The sequence below is a fragment of the Sinohyriopsis cumingii genome, chromosome 5 (assembly GCF_028554795.1).
Source record: "Sinohyriopsis cumingii isolate HCF-2022 chromosome 5, ASM2855479v2, whole genome shotgun sequence".
Lineage (NCBI taxonomy): Eukaryota > Metazoa > Mollusca > Bivalvia > Unionida > Unionidae > Sinohyriopsis > Sinohyriopsis cumingii.
In genome coordinates this window covers 46,937,877-46,958,497 of record NC_142965.1, presented here as the reverse complement: position 1 = coordinate 46,958,497, position 20,621 = coordinate 46,937,877, and the positions used below count along the sequence as shown (strand labels likewise).

Genomic DNA, 20,621 nt, shown 5'->3' with positions numbered 1-20,621 from the left:
GGTTTAACCGAGAACAGTGATAAGGTTCTAGAATTTCAGAAATGAGAGGTCCTCAGCTGAAATATGCGGTCAGAGACATTGAAATAATTAGTAAGTAATGTCATGTAAGCGAGTGTGAGGAGCGGTGGCTAAAGGTTGAAAAATATTTGATAAATACACTGCTTGAGATAAATAAAGAAAATATTTTGACTATTGATACCTCTAACCTTGTACAAACAAAATTTCACGATAGTAAGAAACCAGAGCAAGAGCGACTAAAGAAGATTCACGACGAGCTTGACAAACTAGCTGAAACAAGGAAACACAAGTTTCTTAAAAACTGTAAGCTCAATGACACATTTGCTTAACGTCTAGTATTTCGTGTACTCGGTATGGACTATTATGATAAAAAGAGTTAGAAATAGTAGCTAACAGTATGGACACTAACCTGTTAACAATATCATATCTAGTTATGATAGACTCTCCCCGGCGATACAGAAAAGTATGACATATATCACACTAATGCTGTACTAAACACAGCATCAGAAATTGAGTCCAGGATAGAGTTAAATGATGTGGAGCGAGATATGTTTTATCAAGAGCTTGACGAAATTACAACTGTGAAACCTGTTATTGACGACGAATACAAAACACATAATAGTTCTATAAAGATTGCATTGAAAAACTGTAAAAAAATAGAAGCTGGAAAGTTAGTACCAGAAGCAAATTACAAAAATATCAAAAAGCTGATTGCTGGATACCTAAATCTACCAGCCATATATATAGAGCAAGCTGATATTCTCGGTCTTTTTAGTTTTGCAACTGCATATGCAATTCTCAGGCAACATCTAGTACTTAAAAATTTTAATCTGGGTCAGTTATCTTATGTTGTTAATTATACCGACGAAAATGAAGATATTTATCGTGATATAGTCAATGGTATTACTGAAATACCAACACATTTTGATCTTCCATTTTCATCCTCGATTTTAACATATTTGATATGTTGGTATCTCATCTGATGTGTATGATAAGTACAGAAAGTTTCTTGCTGATTCTATTCATAAACTTTTAGTGCTCTGATCGATAAGGTTTCAATTGAAAATAGTTTTACTACAGTGATTGAAATAATTACAGAAACCGTTTCATAATAACGAGAAAAGAAACACTAGACTTCAATTATATTTCATCTGGTCTCCAAGACAACGATAGAGACGAGCTGATCAAATACTACAAATGTTGTCATAAAAAACGTTATTGTCTCAGATGCGTCAGACATTATTACAGCAGAATAATAAGCCCGTTTAATTATATTCCAATATTACTAAACAACGGCTGGAATTGCTACAGCCGGGGGAACCGCAAATCCATTATTGTTAATAGTGTCGGGTATAAGTATTGCATTATCAACAATAACTAAAAAGATCGAACCAAAATACGAGAATGAAAATACTGCATGTAATATATGGTTAGGGAATTGAAATAAAATTCTTAATCAACTTTGAGCTTATCTAAGAGGCGAAAAGTTTATAATGTTAGATCTGATAAAGGAACTGAGAGTCAAAGACGATTTGCTCGTAGATATGAAACAGAACAAAATTGCGAAATAAAAACAAACAAAAAAGAATCTCAGTAAATGTTATGTAAAAACGCAGGCGATTTCATTTTAAAAATAAGGATAGTAAAATTTTGTGTGAAATTTAGATCACAATACGAGATACCATACTGTAAAAAAATGGCAAAAGGGAGTACCTGACGACGTTCGATCTCTCTCATCTTGGGTAATTATTATATTTGTTTTTCCCTTGTGCGTAAACTTACCCCCTGGTGAATAGCAAAGTGCGAAAGGAAAGTTTTAGACATTCAGAGGGCTGATTTTCAATTCTGCAATTGTTGGATCGCTGAGCGCGACAGAGTTTGTAATAAAATACACCTCCCTAGGTGCCAGGCGAGTTGCACCTGGAAATAAGGTTTTCATAATTTTAGAATTACCCCTTTAAGTATATCACGTCTTTTTCAGTGCTCGCAATTCAAAGATAACATTTATCTTATCTTCTATAGGTTTAATTTGACCGTAACACAATCATGCAGAACTAAGTTTTACCTAAATTAATTGTCAAATTCGCATCCTACAGTCGATCAAAGAAATTCCGAACAGTATAACAAGACCAGATGTCGTCATGTTCACTAAAAGATGGTATGTTGCGGAATAATATTTCATACAAACGGCATCACTTTATATTTGATTAGGTCAATCTGGAGTTGCAGATGCCAAAGTTTCTTTTGCTCTTTTCAGGAGTGGAATTCGACAAACTCCTTTCAAATAGTCAAACTTGGTGACAAATTTTGCATTTCCAATTTGGTCAATGCAGCCATCAATTATCGGTATTTGAAATGAATCTATTTTGGTCATACTCTTTACCGTTCCTTATTCAGAACACAATCGGAGGTTTCGGCCCAAGAATTGATGGTGAGCTCCAGTTGCTATTTCTTGACGTAATTAAATCATTCTACTACAAGTGTGGAATATTTTTTCAAGCATTCCTGTGTGAGAGAATTCATCATGTAAGGTTCAGGTCACATATGTAAGATTGAAATATTTCAATGTAATGGCAGATTTTATTTGTTCATGTTGGAACATCTGGGAAATAAGGGCTCATATTCACATAAGAGTTGATTTAAAGTTCATTCTTTTTTGTGGCTGCAGATGTGAAGGTTTCTGGTCCAGATTGTTTAATACTTCTGAATTCCGATGATCTGTTAAACCGAAGTCACTACAGTCGCTACAGTCCGATTGTATGACATAATTTAAATGTTGAGAGAGGTGCAAATGAATTGACTGAACGATTAATAGAGATATCTCTATCAACATACTCCTTTAACATATTTATATGACCAAGTTATTTCTCTTTTCGCCTACCAGTCATGTTAAAAATAGTATTTAAGTCACATCTTTTCTTTTCAACTCTATAGGGACGATCAAACTTGGCCTGAAGAGTATTTTGTGTTCCCAAAACTGTATATGACTATTTCTACAGGAATCAAACCTTTAAATTTATCATGTTTCGTCTAGTTTACGTCATTTTAATGCGGTTGCTGGAGAATATTTTATATTTAACTTATAAATCGATGAGCCATAACGACATCTGTTATTTTATGTAAATATTTTATTTTGTGCATGACTATCTTTTTTTATAGTCTTCTTGGTTTAAAATGCTTGGCTTCAATGTTCTAAGGCAGTATATCCAGTAAGATTCCTTTTCTTTCCTGGTTTCAGAAACTAGTTAAAACATTATAACTTTAAAGGTTTCATTCCTGTAGAAATAGTCGTGTAACGTTTTGTAAACACAGCGGTGTTTCTGTTGCATTTGTTTGTCTTGGATTTTTTTTGTATTTGCCTTTGAAATAAACAACTCATTAAGAGTCGAAAGCGCTTAGGCTAATTAGATACTAGTTTTGCACAGTTCTTTGTCAGCTTATTGTATATCGCATATTAGCGTAATGTGTATGCTGACATATATTGTAAGCATGATACCATGAAAAAGATTTTATGTTTTTCTTGATACTGTTTCTTTGTAGTGGTCAGTATGTGTTCTGATGGCATAGCGACGGGAAGAGCTGTAGTTTTAGATGCGCAGACAGTTACTATAAATGACACAGAATGCGCTTGCTTCTTGACCGCGAAAGGTTATATCACCCTCACGGTATATGCAGCACAACAACCTGGATATACGGGCTGTGGATCCAAAATTGATGTTTCTTTCTCTTCTCCGCGTGAGCGTTTCACATTTAGTTGCTTTGCAAGTTCGTACAACCAAATGGATGACGGAAGTACAGCTAACTTTACTCTTCTAAGGTCGACGAGTGCATCTTTGTGGAATTACTGTCTCGTGCTACAGATCTGTAAGTAAAAAGACCATTTATTGTTCTAAGTTATGTTGCACAGCTAGATGGTTAATATATGAAAGTGACTTATGATCAGTCAGACTCAGTTATCAGACAACCATTCAGAGTTATGTTACATCTTGCTTCGCACAAACGCGCAGTCTTGTAAATTGCCTAAAGCATCACAGGGCCAGTTAATTTGTTTTTGAGACTTCACCTGGTCTTGAAGTGACACAGCACAAATTCAAAACTAATGTTCCATATTTAATTGAGGTAGCTTTCGCCAGAACTGTTCAATTTGTAATGGTATTGTTTTACGGGTTATACGCATGCTGCATTTGATATAATTAATGTGTGTGTGTGTGTGTGTGTGTGTGTGTGTGTGTGTGTGTGAGAGAGAGAGAGAGAGAGAGAGACAGAGAGAGAGAGACTACGATAAACATGTTTAACTAACCTCTACGATTGATGGATATTTAGATTGATGTAGTTCTTTTTTATCAGATGTAGGCTGATGTTCTGGAAACTAAATTTTTTTTTCTTTTCTAAATGGTCTGTCAGAAAGGCTGAAGTACACACTGATTACATGATGACTATTTTAACAGTTGTAATAGTCATTAATATCCGTAAACTAGTTTATGTCCATTACCCTGAGCATGTTCGACACTAAAACTTATGTTCATATTCGGAGTCCACCTGCAAAGGAAATTTATAATGATCTTATATTAAACACAACGCAGTTTTTAAAGGCTGTGTAACACCCAAAGATTGGTCATATGTATTTCTAATTATATTGTGTTACATTGTATTACATTGCTAAACTCCTCAGATATTACCTCGCGGGCTCGAATTATATTTCAATTTCCTTTTTTTACTTGCTAGCTTCTTCAGATGAAAGTGATTCTATTAAAATGGTATGTTCCGGACCAGCAAAAGCGCAACCAGTATCATCTACGCTCGAAACAACAATAGCAACAGAGTTAACATCCAATATGACGACAATGCGAACGATGTCGACATCGTCACCATCATTATCAACAACAAAGACGATGGAACAACTAAGCACGGATTATATTTCTTCTACGGTATCAGATAAATTAACAATTGAGGGCATGCCGGAGACAACTTTATCAAATTCCACAGCTCACATGCTATCAGCAACCAAGTCAACTACAATGACCTTGATCATGTCTTCAACCACTTCTTCTACAAACTTGACAAATCCCACGTCGCTCCATATTAATCCATTTCCCTCTACAGAGAAAGAAACATCACCACCTCTCGCGTTTCCCACGACACCAAAATATATTTCGACAACAACCGAACAGACTGTAGTTACAATGAATGTGACTATAAATACAACAGTTATATCACTCAACCAAACACAAACATCGGCAGAAATTATGCCTCCAACCTCGACCATACCTTCAATGATTTCCTCTGGAAACCTGACAAATCCCACATCACCCCATATTTATCCATTGACATCTACAGAGAAAGAAACATCACCACCTCTAGCGCTTTCCACGACACAAAAATATATTTCGACAACATCCAAAGAGACAATAGTGACGATGAATGTGACTACAAGTACACGATTTATACCACACGACCAAACACAAACATCATCAGAAACAACGATGTCAACCTCGACCATACCTACAGCTACTTCCTCTGCAAACATGACTAGTCCCACGTCGCCCGATATTGATCCGTTTCCCTCTACAGAGAAAGAAACATCACCTCCTCTAGCGCTTTCCACGACGCCAACAACTATTTCGATAACAAGCAAAGAGACAATAGTGACGGACGAGTTGACGAAAACAACATATATATCTCCCAACCAGACACAAACGAAAAGTCAGCTTACATCGCCAGTAAGCTCCACACCAAATGTTGCAGCACCGGAAATGACTCAGATAACATCAAATATACCACAGGTACGGTCTACTAGTCTAAAAACAGAGCCTACGACAGATATGTTCTTATCCAGATCAACAATCTCACCGGTATCCGAATCATCATCAGTTACTACTTCTGTAATTGCTACACCCACACGAACGTCGACATCATCATCTTCCAACAACACATCATCAACCATGGAAACTACACACACATCGGTAACCACAAGCACAACAACACAGACTAACATAACTTCTTCATTAAAACCTACAGTGCGAACAACTGAGTGGACATTACCATCAAGATTTTCAACAACTCTAACATCAGCAACAGCGATACCAGCTCAAACACCCACACCAGCAGAACCAACAACATCAATAACAAAAATAACAACTCAGAATCCTTCATCATCATCATCATCATCATCATCATCATCATCATCATTAATTACAGCAACTTCAACATCATTACCCCCATCATCATCGTCATCATCATCTGCAATATCGCCAACAACAACAAAAAATACCACATCTATTTCAACAACAACACTCTCTACGCAACTCCCAAATACAACGATGTATGCACCTTCATCATTACCCCCATCATCATCATCGTCGTCGTCATCGCAATCAACAACCAGGTCAGCAACTATAACAACATCTGAATCTACAGCAAAGATATCTGAAGGAGCAACAGGGAGGAATGCTACAACGTCTGCCATAGAAAAGAAGGAATTCGAACTCCGTATGTATGGGAACTTTTTCAAACAAGTCTTCTTCTGAACGTTTCTTAAAATTCACACTAAAAGTATGACACAAATTCTTAGATAGTTGTATCGAAAAGACTGAAAAAGAATGCATGAAATACCTAAGACAACAAGCATCTGACCCTGTTATTATGTTAATAGATCTGTTTTCATTTACATGTAACATATATAAGAAACACTTACACATTTTAATAGCCGAAATTTCAAAAAAGCGTACAGCATATTTGCGTTTAATAATTTAATTTCCGATCAAGATTTAGACGGTTAAACGAGTAAATAAGTCAGAAAGATTTGAGTCAAAACGTATGTCTAAGATGCATCAAATTAGTAAGCCTGAAAGGTGTTTGGTTATTATCCTCACTCGTTGTTATATTGTATATCCATGATTACACCTCGAAAATAGAATTTAGAGATATTTATCAAATTGGCCAGCTATGAGGCTTTGTATTCTGATATGGATGATTGGTGTTAAAAGCATGTCAATTACTATTTACTGATGAAGCAACATGAGTAAAGTCCCTTGGCAAGAGAAGCAACACTAGAGGTAATTTTATAAGTCCAGCACTCTACCAGTGAACCGACAAGGCGTCCCATGTCATATTTTAATTAAACACGATATTCTTGTTCTACAACATGGAACAATTAAACGCATAGAAAAAATACCACATATCGTGTATTCGGGGACAAAATATATGGAGAGGGATTACCGCCATAAGTCTATACATGTATTTAAATTTTATTCATGTATTTTTCTATTACGACAGGCGGTATATTTTGTTTTGTGTTATTCTTCTCGCATTTTCTATTTGTGTATGTTGTACATTGTAGATTTCATCTTTACACCTGCCAACATGTATCACTGACTTTGTTAAGTGAGTGCTAAATTGCAATTTCGTTTTTTAAATTCTATGAGAGGAATTTTATGTGTATTTTGGTTTAAACACATTAACATTTTGAATTTTGTCTTTCCAGCTTTAAACTTTTTCCTTCCAATTGACATATTTCATTTATAACACACTGTTAAATACCACATTGCTGAAAAGTTCACATACTGAAAAGTTCTAACTTACAAGTCGATTGTTGTCATGAAGCAAATTGCAATAGATTTATGTCCCTTTATTACAAAAGAGGGCGCTGTGATATCTGGATAAAAACAGCCATGCGTGTCAGGTATAATGCACTTTCTAAACACAGAGGACTGAAATTCAAATAAGACCTGCCGTATCTTGACAGAAACGTAGTATTTGAATAATCATAGGTCGATATAAATGCTTCCTGTTTTCTTTTTCTTTGTTGTACAGACTTTTTGCTCTTTCACAGGTGATGAATTGTGAACAAATCACTCCTCACCTCCAGCGTTCATAAAAATTTCAGCAAAATCTCCGGCTTTCTTATTCGCGATTCGTCATTATTTTAAATTTAGGATCAGATTGCAAATCAGTTAAAGGGAGATTTGAATTTAAAAAATACTTTTTCGAACGTTTAGCACTCTGCCCCCGTCGTTCGATAATAAAATCTACGTGCCTCTCTCTCTCTCTCTCTCTCTCTCTCTCTCTGTGGCCAATCAACAAATGCCCATAGATGGTCCGGCTAGTTTGCAAATGCCCGTGGGTGGAATAGGGGATCCAGGGCTGTCTCCTATGTCAAGAATCTGCAGTATTCTAGGCCCATATAACTTATACAGGACGGCTGTTCGTCTTTCGTAATTAATCTGATAGCTCCGTCTGTTGTCATAAAGGATCATTACTGTCTCAAAATGATAACATATGGCGTTGATTACAGTATTGTAACTTGCATGAATATTGCATTTGTAACTTTAAGTGTGCTACGTTGTAACTTATGTGATGTTTTTGTCTACGAGAGAGGTAATTGACATGTAATCAAATCATTTTTCAAACAAAGAAATGAAATGATGCAATGTAGAATTCTGACGTGTATAATAATGAAAATATGCACTTGGAATTTAAAGATATGAAATTGCAGATATCTAATATTACGCGCATCAAATTCAGAATGAAGTCTTGGCAGATGTAATGATATCATATAGAATATACATTCTACACGTCATAATGAAAACTGGAACAATACAGACTAGAATATACAGAATATAGCAATAGCAACATAAAGATCATATAATTATGGTGGTAATTCCTGCTCCATAAAAACAATGACACAGCATAGAAATGACATAGCTGTATTATTTCTGCATAGTTTAACATCCTGTGCATGAAAGGGACAAATCTGGAACACTGTTGCACAGTCAGCAAGAAACGTACCTCGTGTGGCAAACAATTTTCACCCCTCTGTCCCTGTGTATAAGTATAAATAGTGTTTAGATACTACCCCAGTTTAACCGCTCCGGTGGTCTAGTGGTTAGAGCGTCCGCTTCCGATGAAGGAAGTCGTGGGTTTGATCCCCGGCCGAGTCATACCAAAGACTTTCAAAAATAGCACTAACAGCTGCCTCGCTTGGCGCTCAGCATTAAGAGGTTAGTGTTAGGACTGGTTAGCCTGGTGTCAGGATAATGTGACTGGGTGGGACATCATGCTATATATCTGCGGCATAATGCTCCAGTGCTAGACATCACTATAAACTGCAACACTGCAGAAATCGTAACGAGATGACTGAAACAATTGTTAAAGATACGTTAAAAAATCCAAATCCAAATTACCTCAGTTTCTGTTTAACTTGCAATTTAAACGAGTCTTTATGGACATTTGTCAATTCGCATTAATGTGTTGCAACTGACATAGAAAGGCACGCACTTTGCCGCATCCTACTGACCTTCACCTACATATAGTTTGGTATAATGCGACTCAGCGCCTATCGTCATCTGCAGTATGTATTCATTTATGTTAATCTGTCAGTCAGTTGTGTCATTTTGTTTCGTTTGATATTTCAGTGCCAGTAGTGTTGCCAGCAGCATTGGCAGGAGCCATTATTATTGCATTTTTCCTGTTCCTAACATTCACCATGGTTATCAGGTAGGTGCAACCATTCTTATACTTTCTGCGTAATCGATAGAAGGCATGAAACAAATGCAGTTACTGTTGTTTTCCAAGAAATAATCAGGTTGTAGACAGCTTAATAGGTCTTCGTTATTTATTGCAAAAGTGTAGGGAGATAAATATTGTAGGCAGATGAAAATGTGATGGCTCTGAAAGGAAATAACGGCAATTAGAATAAAGTGCCTCGCCCAAGGACACATCATAGTAACCGATCCGATCCAAGCTGATATAACGATAGGATTCAAGCCACCCCCGTTTCAGTCGCGAGTCCGGCACGATGACTACTCAGACGCTGCGGCTTCTGCCCCCATTAGTTTCTCTTACAGTATGAAGAATGGAACGTGAGGCCTATTCCATGGGGTGGAAGTTTGACGGAAAACGTGTTTGTTTGAAATACGTTTCATAAATTTTGGAACCTTCTGTTTAATATACAACTGTAAAGAGCATCATGACAAAGCTGGGACACTGAGAAGATAACATATAATTTGTTCGAAATTTCATTTATCTCGAATTACGAGTGTAAATGATGATGCGTGTCCATAGGCTTCAGGGGCACTCAGAAAGAAATCAACGTGATGCAGCACGTATATGATTCAAACCGATTGGACCGCTCCGGTGGCCTATTGGCTAGAGCGTCCGCCTCGGATGCGGGAGGTCGTGGGTTCGATCCTCGGCTGAGTCATACTAAAGACACATACAAAAATGTTACTAATAGCTGTCTCGCTTGGCGCTCAGCATTATGAGGTAAGTGTTAGGACTGGTCGGTATGGTGTCAGGTTAATGTGACTGTGTGGGACATCATGCTACATGTCTGGGGCATGCCCCAGGGCTAGACATCACTATAAACTACCACACTGCAGACATCGTAGCAATATGATTTAATTTTTTTAAAGCTACATTAAAAATTCAAACCAAACCTACACACACACACACACACCGTTCGGGTTCAACATTTACAAAGTACAGTTCATTTGATATATGCTATTTTCACTACCAACCAGGTAAATGTAAATGTAGGCCGATAAATCAGCCCTCACCCGTGATGATATTGATTTTCGGGTGAGGGGCTGATATCACCTCTTCATTAAAAGCTGCAATTATCTGCATTAAAATTTGGCTGCACACATCGATGTATATTTTATACACTTACGGTATTTCTCGTGACTGTGCAGCTACAGTCAGCTGAAGTGTTCTTTCGGTGACATGTAGATTATATTTCCTGAGCAAATCATATGTTTGGTGACTTTAAATCCACCTGGAATAGCACAACCATCTGTCCTGTTGCCATTTTGAATTTCACGCTTGATATGGCTTTTACCAATTACCGGTATGTGTCTAAAGTGTACACGGGTTTGTTCCATAAAGATTTGCATGCAGCAAATTTGTATATTTTAATGAACAGGTGACATGAGACCCACAACATCGTCCATCAGTATCAACACAGATTTGTGGGATTGATTTAACGGACTAATGTAAATGGTGACTGTTTCGTATAGATGCTTCTCGATAAGGTCACTTGCAAACGATATTCTGCCGATGTTACCTGTATGATGAACAGCCTGGCAGTTCTACTATATGCGATCACTAAAATTTACCATTTTTAACAAAGTACACGGAAGCAAGGTCAACTTTTAAATCTTAAATATAGAACCTAACTGAAAACTTGATTTGCGTTCTATTCATGTATGTAATATTCGTAAAAGTATCTTGAGATTCAATGAATTTATTTCAACTTCCAAAAACCATATAAAGTCAACGGTAAATCTGCCAGCTAACCACAAATATGGCGGCTGATGACATCATTCGGGAACTATCTATACCTGTCGTTCAATATCCGCCAAAGTGACTCTTCCAGGTCATAAGATTTGTTTATATGCCTCAAATTAAAAAAAATAAAATTTAAGAAAAGAAAATTCAGTATCATTTGCTTTCAAGAAAACTCTTGCTATTTTATTGAATTCTCGCAGACTGCGCGTGGGAATCATTTACATTCGGCATGCGTCGTCAAAAATAGGTTACATTTTCATGTCATATAAGTACCATAACTTTGCACCCTACGTGTGGTCAGTTAACACAAAGCCCGTGACAGTATATTACCTGTAGAAAAATGAGTCGATTTCACGTTTGTTTTCCCTTTTTAAATTCGATGAATCACGTAAACAATCCCTCTAATACTTTGCATAAATGTATAGTTTTATGTGAAATGTGGAAACACACACATAGTCGCTGATGCCTGGCCTAAATTTGCAAGTCAGTATATAGGCCGGTAACTAATAAAACTCATGTCTCCCAGTAAGCTTGTCGCGTGGACTCTGGTCACAATTATTTTCTCCATACAGTACCTACATTTCTTTGTCAGTACTGAGCAGAAGTAGTCTAAGTCAGGAAGCCGCTCACGATTAAATTGATTAATGATTAAGTAGTTGACGACATAGACTGCCAGGGAGTACCTCCATTTTAAATGATATACATTACGAGATAAGGCCACGTGGCAGTACATTTTTTTTAATAAAGAATTCATAGTGAGACAGACCGAGTGGGTTGGAATCTCGGGATGGGCCAATGTGGGTATGTGAGAAAGCTGCCAGTAGCTTGTCGTGGGTCGGTGACTCTTATCGAGGTTTTCCCCGGATGCCTACTCGACAAGTTATTTTGGCAGTTATGTATAGCCTATCTTGCGCTGAGAAATGGTGTTAAACCCAAAACAACAACACAGCGAGGGAGATGGTGGCCGAAAAAGATCTTCTAGTGAAGCATAAATCGTTATGGCTACTGGCTATCAATATGGGTGTATCTATAAGCGGTTAAAAAGTTCAACACAACCATCTAAAATGCAGCGCAACTTTCATGCGTTAGGATGAAGATGATGTATGCAGGTAAACGAGAAATAGTAGCAGTCGCAGTAGAGCAAGAGCAACGTACGTATGTAATCGCTTATAAGTTGAATCAAACAGCAAACAAAATAAATCCAGATCTGCCGTAGCATAACGCGCCTGCAGATCGGGACCTATGTTGTTTGTTATACTGGTTACTCCTAATAAACTGCACAGGACCAGATCTGATGTTCATTATGCGATGGCAGGTCTGGGTCTGTTCTGTTTGCAGTTAGACTCGTCTTATAAGAGAGTACAAACGGTAAGTTCTTGATTCATGTTTTTATCTTTTACGGAAAACACATTCAAGTTATTCAACGATTTTTATAAACGTTAAATAACTATCAATCGAAGATAATATTAATAAATACTAAAATGATTTTCAAGTACGTTTGGATATCTCGTACATTCAGCATTTGCCTTGCATGGTGAGGATGAGATGCTGTTATAGTCTGATTATACCAACCCGTTTGTGTGTACCCCTCCTACCGATTTCAATAATGAAAACCTTTAATGTGATAAAAAGAGCAGGGAACTTAGTCAATTCATTCATTGATTTATAATTTCTAGGGTGACCGTGAGCAGTGGCTCTAACACCTCGTCTTCTGCACGTTTCATGCTTAACGGAAGTTTTCAATATAATAGACGGACGTGCTCGAGATCTATTTCCAGTTTCTGGACAAGTCTATTTTCAGCGAAGGGGTGTGTGCACGACCACAGCTGTATATACGTATGTCGTCTGCTTCCGATATTTACAATATCGAATCAAGCAAAGGAAAAGAATGACAACAACAAATTTGCCTTTCACGTGGATTTAATAAGCGGTTTAATTTCTATGTTCATGTATGCAAAGAGATATAATTCCAAACTCTCAAAGTTATGGAAATTTACGGAATTATCTGGCAGTTACCGAATAGAATGAACTACGTCATTATGTTGTCTGATAGAAATAAACTAGCCCATGGTGTACGCAATGTGGCGCCGTGGTAGTATGGAAAGTCTGTTAAGCTTGAAAGATTCATGGGATGCAGTATAACTGCCATTCTGTCTCAGTCAGGTTAGAAATTAGAAATCAGTGATTCAATTGACCTAGTTCCGTGCACCTTTTATCACATTAACTTATTCCTTATTGAAATCGGTAAGGGTGTGTGTAAAAACAAACTGGGATGTTTAGTCAGACTATAGAGGTGAGGAATATAGGACGCGATATGAACGTAAATAACACGATAGTCACGCGATAAAACTGCATTGAAATGATAACCTTTTTTTCTAAATCGACTGATTCTTACAATGCATAAGATCCAAACGAGCTGCAATTATCCTGATTAATTAAAATTACAGTGTGAATGGATAAAAAATGTGATTCCATTAATCAGGCTGTGTAATACTTGATGCATATTTGTGCCATAAAAAAGAAAAATAATTTCTTGCGAATGCATGTGCTGTTTATGCGTTGCTTTTAGTTTCATTCATTTAATTACAGAGAATTCTTTTTTATTTGATTAGTGCTTCTTCTTTTGTTTTAGGCATAGGCGAACTAAATCCTACCACACAGGACACAACGGAGAATATCATAAACCAATATACTCTGAAACAATAATGGTTAATGAAGGTCTGTCAACGCCGACTGGATACGATAACTTAATTTATACCAAGAACAAGGAATTACAGTCACCGTTAAATGGAGCAGAGAAGGCTCCAGTACAAAACATCTATGGGGAAAAGCCAGTGAACATTACTGATCATCCCCCAACTTCCGCTGTATCAGACGAGCATTTTTAACCTGGTGGCAATTTGTTTGTAGAATCTGAGTGATAAGAACAAACTTGTCTTGCTTAAAAAGCGGAATTCATATAGTTTTTTGTACCGTTTATATACCCAACAATTGTCTGCAATAATAAAGGCAGCCTGGTGGAAATCATCTTTGGCAGTTTTCAAATTTTAAAACTGGCAAATTATCTTAGGCAAAGTCTTCAAATCTTCAAACTGGCAAATCATCTTTGTGCTCCACTGAAAAATGAAAGCGTGCAGAAAATTATAAAGGTTATTGTTTCAAGTACCTGAAAACCACACATTCGATGTTATTTTGATTTTCTACGGCATTATTAGAAATAATTTCTTTTAGAAGTATGCCCTTCACAAAAGTTGGCGTGGATACTACCTGCCATTGATAAATAAGCAGAAGTAACGTATTACTAGAACAAATGACTCGCTGGCGTAAAGATTATAATGTAGGGAATTTGCGACCGATCATGAAATGAACAGTTACGTTGTGGAGATTTAAGAAAATGTAACAACGAATATCACAGCCATAGTCAGTATGGTGGTCAATACATCAAGCTATAAAAAAATCCAAAATCAAATGCGACATTTTGACTGGAAACAATTACAAAATTGTTGTGCCTTGCATAAGACGTATTTTGTAACTATAATATTACATGTGATTATAAAAATGTAATATGTTGGATCGCTATTTTTCAATCAAAAATATCAGCAAGAACTATTCCAGTATAAACAACTGTTCTTTAAAATGAGATACGGTGAGATCGCCGCATAATGTTTTACTTAATATTTGCTGCTCACGTTTCTCCATCATAAATCTAGGAAAAGAAAGGTCTGAGGAAGAGATGTATTTGAAGTTGAAATTTATGTACCCTCTGAAAGGCTGCAATTTATTTTTGTTTAAGAATATTCTTCTTGATCTTGCTTATTATTTTATGATTGCCTAGTATGTCTAAATCATATTTTCAACGTATGAGGGAGTAAGACCTATTCGGAAAGCGTTTCATACTATTCCCCGTTTAACCATATATATATATATATATATATATATATATATATATATATACACAATCTGGTGTTTCCTATTTTCTGCGTCTTTCTTTATTTGAAAACTTGCAAATGGAAAACTGTGTCCCTTTTTCAGCGTTTGATCACATTATCTAACCGTATATTGCATAAAATCCATCAATTTTGCTTGAAATGACTGTGCAGTTAATACATTTCTAGAATAATAGTAGACATTGCATTTAACAGAGCCTTAGTCAAGGGAGGTAATGCAGTCAAGATATTCTAACTCTTCATTACTTCCTGTGATTCGGTTAGAGTAATTACATCAGGATAAGGCGATTTACAATCGACATACTACAGGCGAAAGCGATTTGCAATCTACATATTATGTTCAACAAAATGCATTATACAGGAACAGTTTGGAGATTTTCTCTGTATTTGACCATTCAATAATTACAATGCATTTGAGTTTGCTGTCAAATCGTGAGGACACCATTTTTATTGTTTATGTTCATGTGAATCAAAACAAAACTATGGAACAGAAGGATATGTTTCCAAGATCCAGTCAATGTACATACAGTACATGCAGACGCTTGATTCAATTGACGCACACGCACGCATACTAGCACGCACATTAATAGTAAGAGGTCAGTGTTAGGACTGGTCGACCGGCTGTCAGGATAATGTGACTGCGTGAGACATGAAGCAACATGTCTACGGCATGATTGCCCAGTGCCAGACATCACTATAAACTGCCACACTGAGGACATCGTAGGGGTATGACTGGAAATTTGTTCAAGCTACGTTAAAAATGACACACACACACACACACACACAGAGAGTAACAAGAATTGGCATCAACCCAAGACGTATTTGCAAGCTACTACGCTAGTGCATAGATACATGTGTTCATTTTAGTGTAGAACTAATCATGTACTTATGGAACACGAATGCCACAACACAATGCTGAGAGAAAACCTGAACGCAAATTTAACAGGGGGCCCCGAATGGCCGAGTGGTCTAAAGCGCTCTCTGTTACGGATCACTACCATCTCACCTCTGTCTGCGTGCATTCTAGGATTCGGCCAATGTGGGTATGTGAGAAAGCTTGCTAGTAGCTTCTCGAGGGTCAGTGGTTCTTCCCGGGGTTTTCCCGGGTTCTTCCTCTACCATTAATACTGGCCGCCATGCATAGCCTATCGTGTGCTGAAATATGGCGTTAAACCCCCACAACAATAACAACAACAACAAATTTAACAGGAGAAACGTACTGAAAGGCTGACAGTAGTTACATTCTATGCCACTACCACACTTGCAGTGGGGAAACATATAGTCGATAAACTGTAGCGGAAAAGCAGTACATTTATAAATATACGAGTTTATGGAACATAGTAGGCGGAAAGTTCTAACAAATTTCCAATTGATTTTACTAATTAGCATCGTAATTACCCTGGATGTTTTTCCAATATTTTAAGGTGGAGGTTTTGTTGTGTTCACTTGAAATGATGTATATGTTGTTGATATATTGCTATTTTACTGTAAATGTTAAATTGTTATAATGGTATCTCATTGTAAATGTTAATCTGTTAATATGTGTTCTTGACTGAATAAACTGCAATCGAAAATGTTCTTACTTTGAAATGTTCACATTATTTCGAAAGTAAAATTGGATGCATGGTTACGACATAATGTGGCAAATAGTGTTTTTCTCGCAATATTTATTTTATGGACATTTGATGATCTTTGGATACGTCCCAACAATTAATGAATATTTTTCAGCATGCAGTGAGAAGTACAACCAATTAAGTTTATTTTAAAACAAGGTGATAAAAAATTATTGACGTTTTATTTTAGAAACAATTGGATTGCTTTCCCTTAAATATGTTGCTTTTAAAACTGCCATTCATGCAAAACAAATGCCGAAAGGAAATACATTTATAATTTAAAACACTGTGGAAGATGTTCGTCAAAGAACGGTATGACATGACCAAGCATAACATACAAAGGCAAATGTAAATTTAATCAGTTAAATTCGTGCTCCTCAGACAGTCATCTTGGTCGCCATGGTTACCATCTTTGGAATTTAAAGACTTTTTATGATTTCTATTTTCCTCTCAAATGAAAATGTACCCATCTAAAAACAAATATGGTTGTCATGGCGACCATCTTTAAAATCGTGTTATCGCTACTCATCCTGAATGGACTGCCTCGCTAAGCGCTTAGCATTAAGAGGTTAGTGTTAGGATTGGTCGTCCTGAGGTCAGGATAATTCGATTGGGTGGGACATGATGATATATATCTGCGGCATGATGCCCCAGTGCTAGACATCACTATTCACAGCCACGCTGCAGACATCGTAGCGATATGACTGCAAAATTGTAAAGCAACGTTAAAAATCCAAATCTCACAAAACCTCCCTCCTGAATGAAAGATCGTATTGATATTGAGGTTTCGCTGAAAATCTTCTGTGTATACCTTTTTGTAACTCTTGCTTCTTCTCCTGTAGCGACATGCGAATTTCATTATAGTGATACGGCGCTATTTTGGAATGAAAGTGGTGCTCACCAAACCTCCAACATATATCACTCTTCGTCCCTCTGGATATTTGAAACATAATAGCAGCCATCCATTTGTCACGATCTTTGGTTATGTTTTAAATCCCTTCTTGTCCAAAAAATTAATGCGATACATCTATAATCTCGGTCACGGGCAACTCTTCATACACGTACTCAGAAGTATATATCCACCACTGGCTGCCTAACTAGGTTTAGATGTTCGAGAAGAAAAAAAAAATCGGTGCAACGCAGTGATGTCATTCTGGGAAACTATAAGCCCGTGTTAATGTTCCGGTCTCAGCCCATGGATTTCAAGGGTCGATGATATACAAGCGCGACATGATTGTTTTGAAGAAGATTGTCCTTGATTTTAAATGCTACAAGCACCTGACACGGTTTGTTGACAACTTGCTGGGTATTGATATGCCATGAGAATTCTCCTTGAATGGTTCTTTGCACCGAATTTGTGCGCATCATGAGAAATAAAATCAATGTTCATCGAGACTCTATAAATTTATGACGTCAAACGTGCTTCTGTAGCCTGTGGGGGTCTCACTTCGGGCGTACAAAATGTAACATATCTTTACTATCAATGGCGGCAGCATCTTGCCAATTCGCACCTCCGTCGCTGCTATGACGGGTTAAAAACTGTGTATTTGGAAAATCACATCAAGAAAGCCTCTACAGATCCAAATAGATGTGAGAGTGGAATCGTGCAGGAAAATTCCACGCTAGCGTTGATCTAGTCTGAATCTTGCTGAAAAGACATAATTCAAATGAGGATTATGTCGGGCTACATTACTGCCGACAAAAGGCTGTATTTAGTATAATCAGCAGGTTGTGTCTGTCCTTGATAAACATCAGTGAAGAGCCAGCGGACCTTTCGTAATCTTCGCTGTAACCGGCGAGTCACAATATTATTGTAGCAATGTCAACATTGTCCAAACAGGCTTAGAGGTATTTACTTTCTATGAGATAATTTGCGCTGTTGAACAGAGTCATTATGCCATTGCTGACAAATGCGACTTTGTTGTTTGCTCCGTAGGCATCATTCTCATTGGCGCGTAGAAACTTTCCTTGGAGTTTCAAGAATGTCTCGCACAGAACAAAATACCGATCTGTATCTTGACCTGAATTTCTATTCGCCCACGCTCGACTGGCACCCTAGCCACCTGCCTGTAGTATTGGTAATATTAGGCGCCTCGATCTCGCAGCATAGGCGCGTTCAAGTCCAAAGCGGGATCGGTTACATTATCGGTTTCGTCTAATTCCTTTTGCGTAACCGTAATACGATTGTCACTGACATATTTCCAGCCATGTAATCGGTATTAATTTGTGGCGGTTCAGCTAGATGTTGTTGAGCAGCTTCATTAACAATTGGCTAATCAGGGACGGTTTTGTTGCTGTCGATGGAAGCATAACTGGAACTTTCAATTGTATCCGAGTGGCTAATCGTCGTAGCCGATCTCGAATCAATTAAGCCGCTTGCGATCCCAGATTCTCAGGCGATCCGTAGGAGGTTTTTTGATACTATCAATTTGTTTAGTGATCGGCGCTGCACTCGAGGTCAGGCCCGTGGTATCCTTTGGAGCTGGTGCGAACTAAACCGCATGCAGTAATTACCAGGTCGATATAAATTGTACAGTTGTATCGTTGTATGTATCCCATCGAAGGCCCAATGCATGCCCATCCAAGTTCACGAGGGAAAAAAGAATGTGCGTCGATCGGAGATGTGTGCATGCAATATACCCTGAAGCTGTCAGAAGAATCGACCGCAGATCACCTGGGGACCCATTCATGGAAAACCCTATCAACATGTAACCTTGTGTTGCTAAGCTCCCCGCTCCTGAATGGTAATTGGAGTCACGGATGAGTCAACTGTAATAAACGGGAAACAAAGCTCGTGCGATTTCGAGTATGCGACCTTCTCCCATGGTAATGTTTTTGGTGTCAGAAAACCACGTGGAATTCTTGCTCGTTGACAAGATTGCAATCATCCGTGTGACATCTCGAAGCATCGCGGCTTTTATTTCGTGTAGAACTCTATGATTTACAACACAAGAAGCGTCACCACAAACATCAAAATCGATTATGTACGATCTTTGCTCGTTATCTATCTATCTAACTATATATATATATATATATATATATATATATATATATATATATATATATATATATATATATATATATATATCATCTTCATCATCATCATCAATGTCTTCACTGAGTTCGTATATTAATGCTCAAAACGTTTCTTGTTCCATGATTTTGTCGGTGAGCAGCCGCTGACAAATCTATGTGGCCTCACTGATGACTTCTGTCGCGTTGCTGCTGGCACGAACTGACCCCATGAATGTTTACAACCGTTGTACAAGTCCTTGGAAATGTTACGAGTTTTCATACACACAGTGGAACCTCTTTTTCCTGTAAGATCTGGTAGAAGTTCCTATGCCTTTCTCATCTTTGGAACTATGAGGGAAATACAATTTTTTTAAGGGTCTTCGTTTGCGGTAGCTGTGGGTAAAATATTTGCAGAATTTGGCGCCCCAATCAGTGTTTGGCATAAAATTCACTGTAGACAGCTTTAAAAGCATTCCACTTTCTGTCAGCTGCTTTCTTTTTGCAGTGAACTTCCTAAATACCAACATGGGCTATTGAGCGTCAATGTACCGTTCTTTTCTATTCGCAGGCACTTTCCGCTACAAATTTCGGCCGTTAGTTAGTCTTAAAACAGCGGTTCATATGAGATTTTTAAGAATCCCTTAGTGAGCGACTTTGATAAATACTGAGGCGGTGTTTTCTTTTCCGACCTGTACCCGTGAGCTTGTTGTTATTCACGATTATTGAATACCTTCATTGACAT

General features: G+C 37.5%; 1 protein-coding gene across 1 annotated transcript in view; it reads left to right on the top strand.

The window, feature by feature from the left end:
• LOC149799089 (uncharacterized) overlaps positions 1 to 16,829 on the top strand; it is a 46,469-nt gene extending 29,640 nt beyond the window's left edge. Inside the window, exons 3-6 of the mRNA XM_089958075.1 lie at positions 3,559 to 3,882; positions 4,744 to 6,507; positions 9,432 to 9,513; positions 13,937 to 16,829. Coding sequence (XP_089814201.1) covers positions 3,559 to 3,882; positions 4,744 to 6,507; positions 9,432 to 9,513; positions 13,937 to 14,192 — 2,426 coding nt within the window. The 3' untranslated portion in view covers positions 14,193 to 16,829. The remainder of the gene's footprint in view (positions 1 to 3,558; positions 3,883 to 4,743; positions 6,508 to 9,431; positions 9,514 to 13,936) is intronic.
• Positions 16,830 to 20,621: the final 3,792 nt, after the last annotated feature.